The following is a 19,993-nucleotide window of genomic DNA, read 5'->3' as shown; positions in this document are numbered from 1 at the left end:
ACTAAGCAAAACTTGTTTACCTTATCCATCATGTTTTTCCCTTACATGACTAAATACGTCATAAGCAATTTATTTTTCTCCTTCATTAGAAATAAGCTCTAGACGTGAATAAGTTATTTAATGAAAATTGCTCCATCAACTTTTATTCTTATTTATACACTGTGTAGACGACAGTTCTATTCTGTTACTGTAAAATCTAATTAATTTTTCGCTTTCAGATATCTGAGCTCGGTTATGCACTCAAAGGAAAAAAATATTCAATTCGTCATGGAACATTTGCAATTTGTCTCGAAAACACATCAAACTAATACAATAAAGACTAAGAAGGTACAAAAACACAAACACACTACGATAACACGAGTGAACGGTGCGAAAATAGTTAATTTCCGATGTTAGGTGACGACGACACCGTCAGAACTCTCCTCCCGAGAAGCCTTGACAGTGACGTAAAGTGGCGGGACGTGACGGTCCATTGACGGCTTGTGTGAAAGCCACCATTTGAAATTCATTGTGGGATATTTTGATATTTTCCCAGTGTGGCAGCTTGATTGGGGGGGGGGGGGGGGGGAGCAGAAGTAGACTCAAACTCTATAGTGTTAATGTATGAAATTTGTGGGGATTTATTGCTTGCACAGTTACCTGCGCAGTTATCTATGCAGACAGTTCGTTGCGTTTGGGGAGGTCTTTAACGATGTACATATAAAGATGATTAGCAATTAGAGTACCGGTCAGTAGCTTAATATATATATCTAGTGTAATAATGAAATGGTTGCTGAAGAAACAACTACATAATTTCGCAATTGATGTTAGTGAATGTATGTCACCTATTTAAGTGTTCAACAAGCAAAATATTTACAATGGTCAAAGGTTGTTTAGTTTGTCTCATATTACATAGTGTAATTCAGAGGTTCTAACATAGTAGTCTTACGCGTATATCAATCAACCCTTCACACGTAATCAGAAAATTCGTGCAATACTTACCGTCTTCAGTACACAAAGAGTTTAATTCCCTTGAGACACAAACATATCTTTGTGGTTTGGGATATAGGTTTTTGAATTAAAGCGGTAAAGTTATGTGACGAGTGTGGTGGTTGTAATTGAGTTGCTAGTTGTAGGTTTGTGTATGTTAATATGGCTTTTCACATAAATTTTAGTAGTGACATAATTAAGTCAGACAACAAAGTGCAGTATATTCCATGCTACATTGCAAAAAATGGAACAGCAAACGTATCGAAGTATTTTGAACCATATGTAAAAACGGATGCAAATGAAAATGGTACTTGGTTTATTACTTGGAACATATGTTATTTTCCGGAATGTTTAATAATTAGTTTTTCTTAATTGTGCCCTGTTGTTGTTGTAGTCTTCAGTCCAGAGATTGGTTTGATGCAGCTCTCCATGCTACTCTATCCTGTGAAAGCATCTTCATCTCCGAGTAACTACTGCAACGTACATCCTTCTGAGTCTGCATACCGTGTTCATCCCTTGGTCTTTCTCTACGATTTTTACCGCCCCTCCCCGCCCCCTCCACACACACGCTTTCCTTCAGTACTAAACTGGTGATCCCTTGATGGCTTAGAACGTGTCCTAGCTAACTATCCCTTCTTCTAGTCAGGTTGTCCCGCAAACTTCTCTTTTCCCCAGTTCTATTCAGTACCTCCTAATTAGTTACGTGATCTGCCCATCTAATCTTCAGCATTCTTCTGTAGCACCATATCACAAAAGCTGCTATTCTCTTCTTGTCTAGATTTTCTGTCTGACAGACTACTCAACAGCCCATCCATTTTTGCAATATTTCTCAATTATGCAGTGGGGACTTGTATCCTGTAACAATAACAAGTATTGCACATTCTTTTATATCTTGATCTACACAGACTTTACTGATTTCAAAATTGTTGCATTTATATTCCTTTTTTTAATGAATGTAGCAACTACTGTATTCATATTGGATGCACATGAGTAGGTAACTAATTTATAAGCACTTGCATTAAGATTTTGAATTGTTTTTGTTATATGGTGTTCAGACAGACAAATGACATCAATTTTATGGGAATCTCTGACAATTTAATTTCCTATTCGTGTGTCTCCTTACTCTAGTAACCACAGGGATTTACCTTTGTATGGTGGACTGCCTTATGTTTTCTGCATGAGTGTAGGCCATGGTAATGATATCTCCATCTTATGGCAACTACTGGAACACCAGTATGAGATTTTGTATCGATCTGAAGGAGGACACTCAGCAGATTGCTCATTACACCATAGAATCTCCAAAAAAATCCAGATTTTTGCACTCAGTAGCTGCTCCTGTTTCATCCAGGTCACCTCTAATGCAGTTCTAAAGCCAGCTGTTTTCAGCTGCTTCAACTATCCGTACCTGATCTTGTAAAAATTCTTAAACATTTTCCTATGTTTTCTGTTACATATACTGTAGGAGCCTGCCAGATGCAGCCTTCTACATTGGTGTAGGATTGTGGATGGAAATGTCTTGTCATGTGCTGTGGTGCTAATGAGACAACATTCAGTTTGCAGACATTTATTTCTAAGAGTTTTACAATCACTGTCTTCTTTCTAGTGCTGCCTAGCACCGGGTGTGCTGAGCCCACATTGCACAAAGATGCAGGATACACATCAGCACCTGATGATAAATCTGCTGCTGCAGGCCCTGGCATTGCTTTAAGTCAGTGCTATGGCCACATAGCAGGAGGATATGGCGGCCAGTGCGACGCAACAGCCTGTCATAGCTCTGGACGAATGTTGGAGCCTCAGTGCTCTCATGACTTAAACTGTTTTTAGGCTCAGGCCAAGAAATCTGCACGTCATTATTGTCAGTTGCCAAGATGGCGTGTGGATGGAATACCCACCAGTGACACAAAGGACAGCCTAAGAGGTAGTGTCAGCATACAGCTGGTAAGGCCATACTCATACTGCCAGAGTTGCGGCTCAGCTACCCTGTTCCCAAGTTGAACAGCTTGCAGACAGGCAGATCAGTTCTTCATCCATGGAACAATGGCCTGGCCCTCATGTTAGGGTAGTCACAGATGTGACAGGCAGGCTTGCAGGATTGAAGTTCCTTTCACAGCCAGACGGCTGTGGACTTTTAGCAGTGTACTCCAAGCTGGCGGTGGCTGTTGGCTTGTTTTTGTACTCAGTAGGCCATCCTTGCAAAGAGTAGAGCTGACGCTCCATTGATATCATTGATGCTGGTGGATTGACCTAACTCAGTGACTGGACGGAAGGCAAGGGCTTTACAGCAGTCAGGAATGGGATTCCTCATATGGTTGATGGAATGTGCTCACGTTTTCTGAGCTTTTAAGCATTCTTTGCTGGCCTAATCTTTAACTTTAGGGATTATGAGCATTCCTTTATGCTGTGCAGTGTTGTCTGAATGTTGAATCCGATGTTCCTGATGTTCTGTCGTGCACAAGCTGAGGTAATGAGCTTCTTGTGTGTTTGTACTTCTTATCTTCCAAGTGGTGACACTGGTTACACCATCGTTGCGTACTCGGGGGCTGTGTACCACTCAACTTCATCCCTGTCAATTCCAACAAAATTTTACTGCATTCTTAACTACTATTCTGGTGTGCAAAAATACCTAGATCCAAGAAACAATTTAAAATCACCAATTGGTTACTAGGGTGATCACAGGCAAGCTATAGACAGGTAGAAAGTGTGCTCCAAAACCACTTTGTTTTTTCAAGGTTTTGAGTTTGACATCTTCTAAAAACAAAACTGGGTCATTTCCTGTCGAGTGGCCTAATGGTTCCCACTCGATCTTCTGCATTTTTTTATGAAATTTTTACAGGATGTACATAGGTTTTACATAAAGCTGTGCAGTCTGATAAGTAGTATGGTAGGGCCACTAGCCAGGCCAGTTTTTTTCGAGTTGTGACAGATATGAATAAATAAAGTTTGATTTACTGTTGACCAGGGTCCAAAGGGACTCCTACACTGAAACTTAGTGGTTCTGCTCAGTGTTGTAGGTATAACAGCCTAGTTGCTGAAAATTTGCCTGGTATACATCAGATTTATCACACCTTCCTGTCAAATAGCTCATAAATTTAGATCACATTTTGGCAGCTTTTATCTTATAATAGAATGACTTTCTGATTTTGCTTTTTTTCATTTGCAATCAGCCAGTACATCATCATAACTTGCAAGTGGCATCTTGATTACTCAAATAATTATTGAGTCATTGAAAATTAATGTCGGTTTTAAAAGTCATCATTTTTGTCTGATTTTCAAAAGACTGTAGCTCAAAAGGATCTTCTTGGATTTGATTGTTCTTTGTACCATTGTAAAGTGGGAGTTAGAATTACACGGTAACTTGATGAATGTTAAAGGCAACATTTCAATGTAGTGTAACATCGGTTTTACAGATAATTCTGCACGTCACCTAAAGAACCATTCTGTGAAAAAGGGCTTATGGGTTGTTACTTTGGAATCAGCTGATTATTTGAAAGCTACCACGAAGAGCAAAGTTAAAAATATATTTTGAAAACACTTTGCAGTAAAAAGAAAGCCTTTGCAACAGAAGTCAGCTACACAAGAGATGAGGCAGAGGAAGTATATCAACCAGAATCAGTCAGCACAAGCCTAGCTGCAATTGGGATCTCTCCAGTGCAATTTCAGTGGATGTCAGTGAGGGATGCCAGAGGTTATGCAAAAAGAAAGCAAGTGAAACTCAAGAAGCAATTGCACATAACATAGTTGCTGCGGGTTGACTGAAGTGTCCGGTCCCACCCATCGGCTTTGACCCGTGACGTAAGACTGTTGCGGTGTGTGACGTCACGACGGCGCGGAGTTTGGTTTGTGAGTGTGGCATGTTAGTAGGTGTCAATGTGTTTTGCTGTTCGTTGTGCCCTCTGGTGGTGTGTTTAGGGGTGTTGTGTTGTGTTGTGTGGTGTGTTGTGTTGGGTTCAGTTTGGTGTTACTGCTTGTTCAGGGTGTTTCTGGTTTTGCCTATGTGTGGAGAGGAATTGTTTTCAGTGAGTTAACAATTTAGTGTTTGTTGTGTGAAAGTTATTGTAGTCCTTTTCGATGTAGGTCGTGTGTTAATTTGAGTAAATTGTTGTTGCTCTTGTTAGGTATGGATATGACTGATAAAAATTACAGTGTGCGTTTGAATGCTGAGATGGGGACAAGTCCGATGGAGTTGATTAAATTTCTGCAGCTGTTTGGTTTGTTGGCGGTGGTTGTGAAGTGTGCTGTTTGTGGTCATGACAAGAAATTTGCAAAAGTTGCGGTGTCTTGGACTAGGGACTGTTATATGTGGCGGTGCCGTAGTGGTAATCTACGGCGCTCCGTACTTCGTGGTTCCTGGCTCGAGAAGTCTAGGTTGGGCATGCTCGAGATGCATTGTTGACGTACTACTTTTGTTATGAATCCTCTCACAGTTTTTGTGCGCATGAGACTGGTGTGAGTGAGAGGAGTATGCTCGACTGGTTTTCGTTTTGTCGTGAAATGTGTTAGTTTATTAAGTACAGGGGTAAGTTGGGTGGGCCTGGGGTAGTGGTAGATGTGGCCGAGTCACAGTTTGGGAAAAGGAAGTATGGGAGGGGTAAGTCTGTGGTTGGTGTCCGGGGGGGGGGGGGGGGGGTTCGGAATGTGTTTTTAGTGTTGTGGAGGTGCGGACTAAGAGGGAATTAGTGGGGTTAATTGAGGAGCCTATAGAACTGGGTTCTGCTGTAGTTTCTGATGCTTTTTCTTCTAATAGGGGGTTGGGTGAGAGGGGGTACAATCATTTAATAGTGAACCAGTTTAGAGTTTAAAAATTATGAGACTGGGGCTTGTATGAATACCATAGAGGGGATGTGGGGGGCCGTTAAGTCAGTTCTTGGGAGGGGGAAGAGGCGCTCTTCTAACCTTCGGTCTCATTTAGATGAGTGCTGTTGGTGGAAGAGCATCCCTAAGGGCTATTGTTTTTTTCGGGTTTGTTTTAAGGGCTATTAGTAAGATGTACAGGCTGAATGTGGTTAGTTAGGGTGGTTTGTGTGGGTGGGTGCGGCTTCGAGGGGGGGGGGGTGTTTAGTTGTTGGTAGTATTTATGAGGAGGGGTGGGGGTTTTTGAGTTAGTTGTGGAAGATCTATTTTGTTGCAGCTCTTGTTGTGTTGCAGTGTGTGATTGAGATTTCTTTTTTTAAGTGTATTTGTTGTGTGTTGTTGTGGCTGGTGGGGTGGTTTTGAGTTGTGTGGTTTGTGGTATTGGTGATTAGGTATCGTGTGTTGGTTTGTAGGTATGTAGTTGAAGGGAAGTTTTCGATTCCAATGTGTGGTTGTGGCTTTGGGTGTTCTGGCATCGGGGACTGCTGGTGAGCTATACAGGTCAAGGGAAGTGTCCAATTCCAGAGGATATTGAGATTAGTGGAATTTGGGGAGTTTTGTATTGTCGTTTTGTGTGGTTGGTTTGGTGGTGTGTGTCTAAATTTGTTTATATTTAGTTTGTCCCCACCCAAAAACCCCCAATTTCTCACACTTGTCCCATTAGTTTGGTTTGGTTTTTTGTGGAATGTGTGTGTGTTGGTTTTTCGATGTATTTTCCTGTTGTCATGTTTACGTAATGACATCATAGGGGCATATTGGAGTCGTAGTGGATGGTCGTTTCCACCGTATTTGTAACATGTGGGTCAAAGCAGACGGGTGGAATCGGAGGCTTCCTTATTTCCGTTGCTGCTGGGGGCTTTGATCCAAGAGATTTTCAAACACCCAGTACAAGTAAGGCCTGTACTAAATGCTTAGATCACTGGCTGTTGATTAAAGAACTGAAAGCAATGATGCAATTGTCAAAGCAGTTAGAAAAAGTGCAGATTTTGGCATTGCCATCTCAGAGTTGGTCTATATAAAAGGAATTATGCAGGAGTTTGGTGTCTCATAAAGAAGGTTAAATATTGCAAGGTGACATGCAGAATTATCTGCAAAATCTATGCTACACTGTATTGATATGTTGCCTTCAAGATCCATGAAGTTACTGTTTGATTTCAACTTGCACTTGATTTAGTTTTTGATATTTAAATGTAAAAATGCGAATACATTCATGTAAAAAGCTAGCATGTTCGTAGATGGTGAAAAGTGTTGTGATGAATTCCAAAATAACACAGAAATAATCTAAATGAACAGATAAACATTTCTGAAACTTTAAGTCTTAGTCTAAAAAAATCAAAGATAACCAATAACAAATTTAACAGATTTTTACATAATTTTTCAAATGTGCCTACAGCATTCAAAAAGTCCATTCATTCTATGTTCATAATAGCAGTCAAAGCAGTTTTTTAACTTCTTTATTGTCTTTGAACTGGTTTGTCTCATAAATAAAACAAACTTGTTCTCATGAAACAAAATATATTTTCAATGGAGCAAAGAAAAGTCAACTCTTAGGGGACCCTTGTGAGATATAGCCTTTTGAAAATCAGACAAAACTGATAATTAATTTTTTTGAATTGACTTCAGTCTTTGATAATTCAGTAATTATTTGAGTAATCAGGATGCCACTTGCACAGGCTTATGACAAGGGGTTGGCTGAAAATGAGGGAAAAACCAGCATCAGAAAGTCATTGTCATAAGATACGATATGTCAAAACAAGAACCAAATTTGTCATGACAAGATTTATGAGCTACTTTGACAGCAAATTGTGATAAACCTGCTGTACACAGAGGAACAGTAATGCAAACTTGGTGATTTATTCATATCCTTTCTGATATGGAAAACCTGGCATTTACAAGGGCGTAGCTAGTGGCTCTGCCATACTACTTATCAAACGGTAATTACATATGAATATAATAGAGGGAAACATTCCACGTGGGAAAAATATATCTAAAAACAAAGATGATGTGACTTACCAAACGAAAGCGCTGGCACGTCGATAGACACACAAACAAACACAAACATACACACAAAATTCTAGCTTTCGCAACCAACGGTTGCTTCGTCAGGAAAGAGGGAAGGAGAGGGAAAGACGAAAGGATGTGGGTTTTAAAGGAGAGGGTAAGGAGTCCTTCCAATCCCGGGAGCGGAAAGACTTACCTTAGGGGTAAGGGGTAGAATCTGTTACAATATAATTTAATGGGATAAAATGGTGGAAGGCCCAGATAATTTGAGCTAGCTATAAATTACTGAAGATAATGTTGCCTGATTCTTCCTGGACTCGCAAATTTGAACACTACACTTGTGTGATTCACAGTGCCTCTCCTGTACTTTCTGCCGCTGGCGTTTCAGGCACCCACTCTGTTCTGTGTAATGCAGTGTATCTTTCAATGGCGTGTAAAGTTACAAAAAACAAAGTACAAAATGTTGAAGAAGATGTGGCTGATTTTCTGTAAACTGGTGTCAACCCAATCAAGAAATGCTAATTAATGCTCAGTACAGCATTATATACTGTGTCATGCCTAGTGGAGTGTTTGGCCCCTAGTGGTCAGACAGCGTCTCGCATGAACCTGTCCTGTGTCCACCTTTGCCCGTGTGGCAGACGTGTTAAAGAATCAGTCGAACAGTGTTTTGTAAGCCAATTCTCATGAGGAAAAATGCATTTCCTTAAAATTTTTGCATTGTATCTAAGCCTGGTGTTTTCCTATGACTATGTTCGTGTTGTCATTCCGTTTTTAGTCACCCTGCAGTGTTATTTATACATACATTGCAGTTGTTACAGTTTACTATGGTTTATTATCAGTAGAATAATCGAACAGTAATAGATTTCTCTGAGTATTAATGCACAATATATTAAATTTATATATGCTCAGTTCTTGCAAATACATTTATATTCTGCAAAATATTGTAATGTACATGACAGTTACTTCCATTTTACCACTTATTAGGATTTCTTCCGGTTCCATTCACACATGGAGCATGGGAAGAATGATTGCATAAATGCCTTTGTTAGTGTTGCAATTAGTTTAATTATGTTTTACTATCCATGTGGTGGTTGAAACATATTCCTAGATTCCTCACTCCTACCTAATTCTTGAAACTTTGTTAGTAAAGTTTCATGGGACAGTTTTTGTCTCTCTTCGAGTGTCTACTTGTTCAGGTCTTTCAGCGCGTCTGTGACACTTTCCCATTGCTCAGACAAACCTTTAACCATTTGTGTTGCCTCTTTTTTAAGCATACATTTGTGTTGCCCATTAGTCCAATTTAATTATTTAATATGGGCTCCACACACTTAAGAGCAATATTCTAGGATGTGTCGCACAAGTGATTTGTAAGCAATCTCCTTATTTGACTGATAGCATTTTCTTAGCATCCTACCAGTGAACCGAAGCCTACCAGCTGCTTTACCTATGAATGGGTCTGTATAATCAATCCATTTCATACCCCTACGAATTGTTACACCCAAGTATTCATACAAGTTGGCTGATTCCAGTTGTGAATTGTCGATGTTGTAGCCATAGGGTAATATGTTTTTTTTTTTTTTTTTTTTTTTGTGAAGTGCACAGTTTCATATGTCTGAAAATTTAAGCAAGTTTCCATTCTTTGTCACATTGAAATCCAGATTTGATTGAATATTTGCATGGCTTTTATAGATAGCTCATCTGTGTGAAAAGTCTGAGGTTTCTATTAATATTGTCAGCACACATTTCTGGGGTTTGCCTGCTGTGTCCTGCTATTAATTCCAATCCATCCACAAGTTCACTCGATACCCCCGTACAATCATACTTTCCACTATAAGCGTTGTTGTGATATCGAGTAAATGCTTATCAGATGTAAAGAAATACTGCATCTACCCGACTGCCTTGATCCATGGCTTTCCAGATGTCATGTGAGAAAAGCACATATTGAGTTTCGCATGATAATTGTTTTTGCAATATACGCTGGTTGGCATAGAGAATATAATTGTGTTCAGGATGCTTGCTTACTTTTGTGCTCTGAACGTGTTTTAGGCTCCAACAGTGGCTGCATGTGAAAGATAGTCAATGGCAGTTTCCTGAATCACTTGTGCTACCCACTTGTAGACGGGTGTGACCTGTGCTTTTTTTTTTCAGCTATTGGGCAGAATTCTTTTGTTTAAGGAATGTATGATGTATGAGAGTTATTGATAAATCTGCTAAAAATCAATAAAAATGTTTTGTAAACAAATCACCTTACGTCTCGACATAAGTCTCCTTTGATAGATATACACTTGGTCCAGTAATCCTCCAGCTTTTTTATGCCATCGGAAAAATACATTCTGTCAGACTCTGCAAAATACTCTTTGACTGCAACTAAAATACTCTTTGACTGCAACTATCACTCTCTCATTTGATTTAAATTTTTTCCCAGAAGCCAAGGTTTCATAGGGAAGAGGAAGAAGTTACTTGGGACTACGTCTGAGTCTCGTAAACAGGGTGGATGAGGAACCAATTCAAAGCCCAAGTCATGCATTTTCGCCATTGTTGTCACTGATGTGTGAGGTGGTGCATTATCCTGTGTGTGCTAACCTCAGTCTGTTTTCAGCCAACACAAGTTTCACACGATCCAAAAATTAAGCAGAAAAGGGTGCAGTTATGGTTCTGCCTTTTTCCAAGTACTCTATGAGGGTTATTCCTTGGGAATCCCAAAAAACAGTGGCCATCACTTTACCATTGTCAAAATGGTCGTTGCCTTCTTCAGTGCACTTTCACCAACATTTGTCCATTGTTTTGACCACCACTTTGACTCTGTTGCATAATGATGGCTCCAGGTTTCATCAAAAGCCACAAACTGGCACAAAAAGTCTGTCAGTCTGCAATCAAACACTGCCAGACAGTGTGGTGAAATGTTTTGCCCAATACGCTTTTGGTCGACTATGAGCAGTTGGGGCACACACCTTGGACAGTTTCTCCAAAACTAATTCTACATGCAAGATATTTGCACTCAGTTGAGATGCCGACAGTCCCAGCAACATCATGAAATTTTGTTATGTGGACTTTGCTTATAATACCATGGATTTTGTCAATGGATTCCTTTGTGATGACCTCAATTGGACAGCCAGAGCACCCTTAGTCTTAGGTGCTTGTCCAATGGTCTTCAATGATGGTGCAAAGGCCACATGAACTTCATCCAATTCTGTTTTGATTTGTGCGACAGTCAAAATCTTCAAATGAAAATGTTCAGTAACAGAACAAAACAGTTTTTTCCATTTTCAGTCGCAGTCAACACACTTAAGGCCCGTCCACACACAACGATCTGTCTGCACACATCACATCTGCACAGACAGATCGTTGCGTGTGGACAGAAGATTTGCAACAACCTGAGGTGCGTGCAGACCTGGAAGTTGGAGCGAAACCTCTCAAATCTGTGGGTTCAAACCACATCTGCGCAGACAAGTTGGAGCATGTGGACAGGAGATCGCCGCAAATCTGGCGCGAAACAGCTGTTTGCTCAGTATTTGTACGCACAGGGCATTAAAATGGCTGATACTCGTCAGTGTTCTCGAGAGTTTGTAAGTGAATTCATTGAAATATATAGAAACCACTCATGTTTGTGTAAGATTAAAAGTAAAGAATATAGTGACCGAGACAAAAAGACAGCAGCATACAATGCTCTAATTGAAAAATTGCGGGCAGTTGACGCCTCGGCAAACAGAGAAACAGTAATTAAAAAAAAAAAAAAATAAATAAAAAAAATAAAAAAAAATTGTTGCAAACTCTGCCTAGAATTCAGAGTGGAGTTTTGTATCCTGTAACAAAAGTTTGTAACAGGTTGCTTCTACACAGTAGCGAACTGAAAATGCCTACTCAGAAACAATGTAAACCATAGCTCATTGGCCACGTAGGTATATAATCTCTAATAATATGTTTCAAACACGTCTACAACACCAAAAATATCATCTGTGACTTGGCAGACTTAATTTATTGACTTGCCTTCATGGACTCATCCTTCAGGACAGCGTAAATAGCTTCACATGTGTTGGGTATTATTTCACTCAATGCTTGTTTTGATATTGCAGTTGAAAATTCCAAATCCTTGTAGCTCCTTCCTGTTGCTAGGAATCTTAATGTTACCGCCAGCCGTTCATGAGGAGAAATTGCTCTTCTCATACAAGTATTTTTTTCTCATAATATGAGGGGTTCCAAGCTTTAAGAGATAATTATAAGTTTCGACATCCATCTGCAAATAATTTCGCCAGTCATTAGGTTCGCCCTGCAACTCTCGCAGTAAATTTACGTGAGAACACTGCTTTTGCTTTAGCAGCCACTGTCTACACCATTTTTACCGCTTTCTCTGTTTCCTGCAGTTGGTCTGAATGTTTTTTGCAACACAAGTTGCGAACACAGACCACAACAGAACTTCCTCCATTTCTATATTTCAAAATAACTGAATTAAATTTTTGACCTCTATGGGGAGCGTAGTCGCTTGCCTCTGATATTTTTTTTCTACACCGACAGATGGCGGGCGAGTAGTAGATTGGGGTTTGTGTCGTGTGAACACACCACATTTGCAGCGATCTTTTGCATGTACAGACATCTGTGCCGATGTCTGCGCAGACAGATCGTTGCGTGTGGACCGGGCTTAACTAGATGAGACAGCTGTCGACAATGAAGTGTATGCCGTACATTGTTGAAATTCTTTATATGTTCCTTGGAATAGTCAAGCTTACCAACCACAAATGCGCAACAAGAATGTACCATTCTTTCTACATCTACGGACATACTACACAAGCCACCACACTGCGTGTGGCAGAGTGTACCCTGTAACACTATTAGTCATTTCCTTTCACGTTCCACTCGCAGATAAGGCTAGGGAAAAAGAGTGTCTATGTGCCTCTGTGTGAGTCTTAATTTCTTGTTTCTTGTCATCATGGTCCTTGTGTGATACGCACGTTGGCAGCAGTAGGATTGCAGGGTGTCTACGACCCGGGAGATCCGGGAAAAACCCGGGAATTTTTTCATCCGGGTCAAAACCGGGAAAAATCCAGGGATCTTTTTGAGTTCCAGGAATTTTTCGTTTTAGTTTTCAGTTAAATTTTTGTGATTTTTACTGATAAGAACCAATACTCTTAACAAAAAATTTACTGTATCCCGCTTCTATAGAATAATACTGCAGCAACAAAACATGAACGAGAGAAAAAAACAAAAATAAAACTTAAGTCGCAAAGAAAATGAGCCATATACAACAAAAAAACATAGTGCTCATAGAAGCGTCTGCCAACAGCAAAGTGTGTCAAAGGCTTTAGGAAGACCGTGCGGTGCTTCTTAACAACAAATTGCCTCCAATGAGTGTGACGTGACAGTTTTTTACATTAGATTCGTTTTAATGCAAGATCTTTTAATGTTTCACACGTACGAACATGCGGGCTTCCTGTGTCATCGTATCTGCGCAAGTGCAGTGACGCTTGTTATCTGGCGCTCTCTGGCAACTGCTGAAACGTAACTTTCAAATAGGTCACGGAAAAATGTTGCGAATATTGCTTTGAAAATCGTTACTTTCAAAATAAATTTCCTTTTATGTAAGATAAACTATGTGAGAGAGTGTACGACGAATTTCTTAAATCACAGAGTGTTCGACTCTCATTTAAAAATCATCTCTTTGGGGACGACCATATAAAGAATTTCGAGCCCAGAAGGTCAGACATTTACGTCGTTATTAAAAAATTTTACTGGCACATTTATGTGATGTATGACGCGCAAAAAAGATCAACAATATATGTGGAAGCTTAGCTTCTCTTGCAGCTTATTAATCTTAGAGACCAATATTATATGTGATAGCTTTGCTTTTCTTGTAGCAACAATTGTACACTAATTTAAGCCATTAATTTTTCTTATTTGTGTGTTCGCGCTACTTAAGAGTGATCTTGCTATTGGCTGACTACATCATGTGTCAAATGCTGCCATCAGCTGGCGAGATCAGGTGACATGAGCTGTGACTGGCTTACAAAAGTGCGTCGCAATCTCGATTTTAATGCTTCGGAAAGTAACGTGCGGTGTTTGGTGGAATTCGAATTTATACCTTCGTAACACGGAAATATGCAGTGTATATGTTGCTGCACATCAAAGATCTATCCAAAACGTGTTTTTTTCCCCTGAGTTTAATTTTCTAAAGTGCCGGGAAATTCTACGCCGGTGTATAAAACCATAAACCATAAAGGGATTGATAAGTGCCGAGAAAAAGTATATTGTCACTTAACACGGAAAAAGTGTATTTTCACCTCGGAGAAAGTGTATTTTCAACTGTGAAATCCGGGAATTATTTTTCCTTGTCCATGTAGACACCCTGGATTGTACTGTAGTCAGCTTCAAATAGCGAATCTTTAAATTTTCTCAACACTGTTCCTCGAAAAGAATGTCACCTTCTCTCCACGGATTTTCATTTGAGTTTCTGGAGCACATCTGCAACACTTGCGTGTTGTCGAATGTACCAGTAACAAATCCCGCCTCTGAAACAATTCAGTGTCTTCCTTCAACCTGACCTGTTACGGATCCAAAACACTCAAGCAATACTTAAGAATAAGTTGCATCAGCATTCTATAAGTCATCTCCTTTACGTTTGAACCACACTTTCCTAAAATTCTTTTTCCCTACCACAATCTTCTTATGCTTCATCCATAGTACGCAGTATATCATGAGAAAAGAAAAAGCTGAGTTTCACAAGAGTGGTGCTTTCTAAGATGGTGCTGATTTGTTGACGTGAGCTTTTCGGTCTGTAGAAAATGTATTATATTCGAACTGAGAACATGTTCAAGAATTCTGCAGTAAACCAATGTTAAGGATATTAATCTGTAATGTTGTGGGTCCTTTTGTTTGCCCTTCTTACATACACAAGTCACCTGCTCTTTTTCCAGTCGCTTGGCACTTTGTGCTGGACAAGAGATTTGCAATAAATGCAAGCTAAGTAAGTGGCCAGTGCCATAGAGTACTCTTTGTAAAACCAAATTGGGCTTCCATCTGGACCTTGAGACTTATTTGTTTTCAACTGTATCAATTGTTTCTCTATGCCAGGGATGCTTATTACTATGTTGCCCACGTGGGACTCTGTGCAACGGTAAAACAACAATATGTTTGCATGATTCTTCTGCATGAATGATTTCTTAAAGGCGGCTTTGAAAACTTCAGCTTTCATTTTGCTATTTTCAATTGGCACACCAGACGAGTCAATGAGTGACTGGAAGGAAGCTATAATGAACTGTTACCAACTGAGGTGGCACAGGGGTTGGCACACTGGACCTGCATTCAGGACAACGACAGTTCAAACCCGCGTCCAGCATCCTAATTTAGGTTTGCCTAAATCGCTTCAGGCAAATGACGGAATGGTTTGAAAGGGCGCGGCCAATTTCCTTCTCTCTCCTTCCCTAATTCGAGCTTGTGCTTGTCTCTGGTCGCTACACACTAATCTCCTCCCTCCTGTTCTCCTAGGTGAATATCTATCCAGTGCAAGGTCAACTTTTCTTTTGAGCCTGAGCCACAGTTCTTCTACAAGCTCCTACCATTGGTGTCACAGCCAGCCTTCAGATATGACCACAGTAGATATCTGTTTAACATGAGCATTAGTGTCAACTGAAATTATGTCCCAGAGTTCATATATTTTAACAAATTATAGGGGTCATTCCCTATGAAATCAACAAGTAAAGTAATATGTTTGAACCTTGATGTTTTAGAATTGTCAAATTTTTTGTCATTTTATTCCTCCTGCCTACTAAGATAAAATACGAAATTAAAGATTTTTTGGTCATTTTGTTTTTGAGATATTAATTTTTAATGTTCATAAAATTAGGCAACTTCGAAACCAAGGAATTACCATATCTCAAAAACTATTTGACTTAAATATTAAAATATACACCATTTTTTCAGTTTCTTATTAACTTTAAAAATATGCACTGCTTCAATATATTTATGAACATTCTAAATTTTAACAAACCAAACTTTTTAAAATTCTCAATAATCAAAATTAGAATATCTTTCCCTTTGGAAAGAAAGTGTTACATACACTATTTCATAATGTGAGGGCCAAATTTCATGGTGGTATTCCAGTGGAAACATACTGAAACAAATTTTATTTTGCTGCGATTTGCATTGTCAGTTGTATCAAAGTTTCACATGGTTTGCAGGCTGATTCAAAAAACTGAAGTTAAAATAAAGTTATAGAGTGCTATATAGGCACTCTGCAGTTTACCGTTTAAAAAAAGTAGTTAACAGTACCATGTAACAATTAACATAAATAATGTAAGGAACAACATTAATGGAAATTGCAGGATGAAACAATACGTAAAATAAGGCAAAGTTATTCACCCACCTACAATGGTCTGATGTGTGGAGCATAGACACATGTAACAGGAAAAAAAGATTCACACTACCAATCAAGCTCTTGCGTTACTTCCAGAAAAAGTATACACATTTACACACGCAGCCAGACAGACATCCAAATACACATTCCCATGATGTGGAAGAGTTATTATTGATTATCAAAAGCAGTTGCCTAGTTTGATGGAGGTGGGAAGGGGGTATAGAAGGAAGTAGCAAGATAGTGCAAGGCAGGTCTTTTGACATGGTTCAGCAGCTGCGCAACAAGACAAAAGGGTTCACAGGGTGCAGTATATAAGAGAGATAGAGACAAGAAAATGGGGGAGGAAAGAAAGATGGCGCCAGGGAGATTTGAGAGAAAGGGGGAAGTTAATGGAACCAGTTGGGGGAGGGCGGGAGAGAGAGAGAGAGAGAGAGAGAGAGAGAGAGAGAGAGAGAGAGAATCCACACGAGTGGTGGGGAAGTGGTGGGGAAGTGGTGGGAGAAGGCAGTACATCGAGCTGGATGGGGAAGGAGTGGTGTGGACAGAAGAGAGAAGAGAAGAGGTAGGGCAGTGAGAAACGGGTTTAGGCCAGGGGGATTTCAAGAGAGCAAGATATGCTAGAGAGAGAATTCCCATCTGCACAGTTCAGAGAAACTTGTGCTGCAGCAGAGTATCCAGATAGCTCACATACTGAAGCAGCTGTAGAAGTCCTCTCTGTTATGGTATGCAACATGTTTGACAAATGGATGGTAAAGTTTGTGGTTCGCCACAATTTGGCGTTGGCCACTCAAGTGAATAGACAGTTGGTTACTTGTCTTGCACACACATAATGCTGTACGGTAACTGCAGCATAGATGATTAATAACAGGTTGTTGTTGTTTTTATGGGACAAGGCTTGCACCTAGGCTGATCACAGGAGAATGACACATGGGGTGCAGGATTGGGAGCAGAATTGTAATAGGGATGGACAAAGATATTCTGTAGGTTGAGTGCGTGGCAGAACACAACTTTGGGTGGTGATAAGATATCCATCATCTTAGGGCACGACGCGATGTAATTGAAGTCCTGCTGAAGAATGTGGTAGAACTTTTCAAAGCTATGGTGATACTGAGTGATCAGAGGAATGCTGGTTGGTTGCTGGTTAACTGGTTTGGTATGGGAGATGTGTTTTTGGATGAACTGGACAGGATATTGTCTGTCAGTAAAGGCTCTGGTACGGTTATCAGTATATTTCAACAACTACTGCTTTCCACTGCAGATGCAATATTCTTGGGTGGCAAGGCTGTGAGGAAGAGACTTTTTGACATGGAACGGGTGACAGTTGTCAGAATGGAGGTACTGTTGGTGGTTGGTGCACTTGACATCAACAGACATATTTCTGGTACTATCTGAGAAGTGAAAATCAATGTCTTCACTAAAGATGCCACTAGTCAAGTCATCGTAAGATGATCCCTGACAGATGCAGTGGGCTGGGCATTGCGGCTCCACATGTCTACTGCAGCCAGTCATGTTACGCTATTTTCTACACATCTCTATGCCAATGCCTCAGTGTTGCTGGAGCCCTATAGATGGCTATTATATTCGCCTGCGGCAGTTTGCACTTCACTGCTGAAAGCTGACAACTGCACTGCCAGCTGTCAGGAATCATCTTACTCCAACTCACCTACAGGAAGGTGTGTTGTTAAATTGATAAGGTGTAGGTGTTGAGGTTATGGAAGAATGAACAAAGGATGTCCTTATTGTCACTCCAGGTTATGAAAATTTCACAAGTGAATCTGACACAGGCAAGGAGTTTTGGGAGTTGACTGGTTCGGAAGGATTATTCCATGTGTTCCATAAATAAGCTGGCATAGGACTGCGCCATTTGAGTATTCTTGGTAGTACCAAAGATTTTTTTTATAGTTTCGGGCTTCGAAAGTGGAATAATTGTGGGTCAGGATGTGGTTGGCTATGAGGATTAGGAAAGAAGTGGTTGGTTTAGTCTCGGGAGGATGTTAGGGAAGGTGTCCACAGGCATAGGAGATGTTGCTGTACAAATGATCACATCCACAGTGCCCAACGAGGAGTCTGGTGGTAATGGAACAGGAATTGTGGAAAAGTGGTGAAGGAAGTGAGCAGTGACTTGAATGTATGAAGGGAGGATACTGACAAATTTGGGAGGTGTTGATCAGAAAAGGCAGAGGTTTATTTGTGGAAGTGTTTAACCCAAGTAGAATGGGACAACTTGTGGGATCGGGTTTGAGGAGCAGGTAAAAGATAGGAGTGTGGGGGTTGGTATGAGGAAGGAGATGGATTCAGGTGCTGGGAAGGACTTAAGGCCTTGAGGAGCAGCTGGAGCTCATGTTCTACTTCTGGGATGGAATCATAAGGTTTGTATGCAGAGACGTAGAGTTGGCAGATACCCTCAGCCATGCAGTCACTAAGATTCGTGACCACTGTGGTGAAGCCATTGTCTGTGGGAAGGGTAAGATGCAGATTAGTTTTCAGGTTATGGATAGCTGTGTGTTTCTAAGGAGTAATGTCTGATTCATTGGCCCCTGGGGGGTCCACAAATCTTTTGTGGATACATGCGTGGCGAGCATGGGGCCCCGAGCTAGTGCAGTTCTCCTTCCTTTCCGGGCTGCCCTACCCCCCCCCCCCCCTCCTTTCCCCATCCCTCCTCCCTCCTTGTCCCCAATCCTCCTCCTCCCCCCCCTTTTACCTCCTCTTCACACTCCCTCCTCTTGGGAGTAATGTATCGAGCCTTCGTCCGGAGATGGACATTTGAAGACTCCAGGATCCTGTTTCCTTTGTTTTTCTCCATCCTCACGCTTTCTTCCTGTATTGGTCTTTTTCTATGTTCACTCTTCTCCTTGCTTTCATACCCTTACTTCTATCTCTGCCTCTTTCTCCTTGCCCTCTTCTCCTGGTCTTCTTTTCTGTGTCTTATTCTCTGCTTCGGTGTTTAAGATTCTTTCTTCTATCCCTCTCTCTCTTTCCTCTCTTCTTTCCTCCCTGTGCGTGTCTGAAGGCCGGCCCACACGTTCGCACGTGTAGCTGATGACGGGGTACGCGTAATTCCCCACCCTGGGTGGACAAGTAAGGCACGCACGTACCCCCTGGTAAAGGCCAGGCCCAGGGAGGGTGATTGCCTGAGCTGTTACCTTCCGAACATGCCGATTGGTCCCTCCGTCTGTTTGTCGGAAGGTGTGACCTGAGGTGTGGACAATCACCTAAGGCGGGAGTGCCCTCTGAAAGGGCCCCCACAAGGAAGGAGCGCATCATTGGAGACGCTGGCAATCATGGGGGATTCATCCGCAATGGATTTTTCTTCTTCTTCTTCTTCTTCTTCTTCTTCTTCTTCTTCCCTGTCTTCTGCCCAAAAAGAAGGCTAGATGAAACAACTGTTCCGAAAATTCTACCACCAGCACCGAAGTTTCTTGTTGTACATGATCTGATGGTCACGATTTCTCAACAGTTAACCCTTTTGTCATTCAGAAGGGTGGAGATGCGATTGCAGGACCAGAGAAATCTTGTACTCGGTTGTGCAACGGTACCTTGCTGTTGGAGACAGAGTGTGCCTTCCAGGCCCAAAAATTACTCCGAGCCACTCTCTTACACACATACCCTGTACGGGTGGAGGTCCACCGCACCTTGAATTCGTCGTGTGGCATGGTGTACCAGGTCACTCGACGGACTAACTGATGATGAGATTCTGTCTTTCCTCTCTGATCAGGGAGTGACGGCCGTCCATCGGGTCATGAAAAGGGTCGACAGGGACCTCATATCGACCCGAACCATATTCCTGACATTGGACAATGTGCAATTGCCTTCACGAATTAAAGCGGG

The 19,993-nt window shown here is 41.0% G+C and overlaps 1 protein-coding gene across 1 annotated transcript in view; it reads left to right on the top strand.

Annotated features, from left to right (window-relative positions):
• The first annotated feature begins 1,045 nt into the window (after nt 1–1,045).
• LOC124789469 overlaps nt 1,046–19,993 on the top strand; it is a 62,412-nt gene continuing 43,464 nt past the window's right edge. The window contains exon 1 of the mRNA XM_047256840.1: nt 1,046–1,276. Within this exon, the coding sequence (XP_047112796.1) occupies nt 1,132–1,276 (145 nt within the window). The 5' untranslated portion in view covers nt 1,046–1,131. The remainder of the gene's footprint in view (nt 1,277–19,993) is intronic.

Source organism: Schistocerca piceifrons, chromosome 1 (assembly GCF_021461385.2).
Source record: "Schistocerca piceifrons isolate TAMUIC-IGC-003096 chromosome 1, iqSchPice1.1, whole genome shotgun sequence".
Taxonomy (NCBI): Eukaryota; Metazoa; Arthropoda; class Insecta; order Orthoptera; family Acrididae; genus Schistocerca; species Schistocerca piceifrons.
Note: the sequence above shows the minus strand (reverse complement) of the source record. Positions and strands in the feature narration are given on the sequence as shown.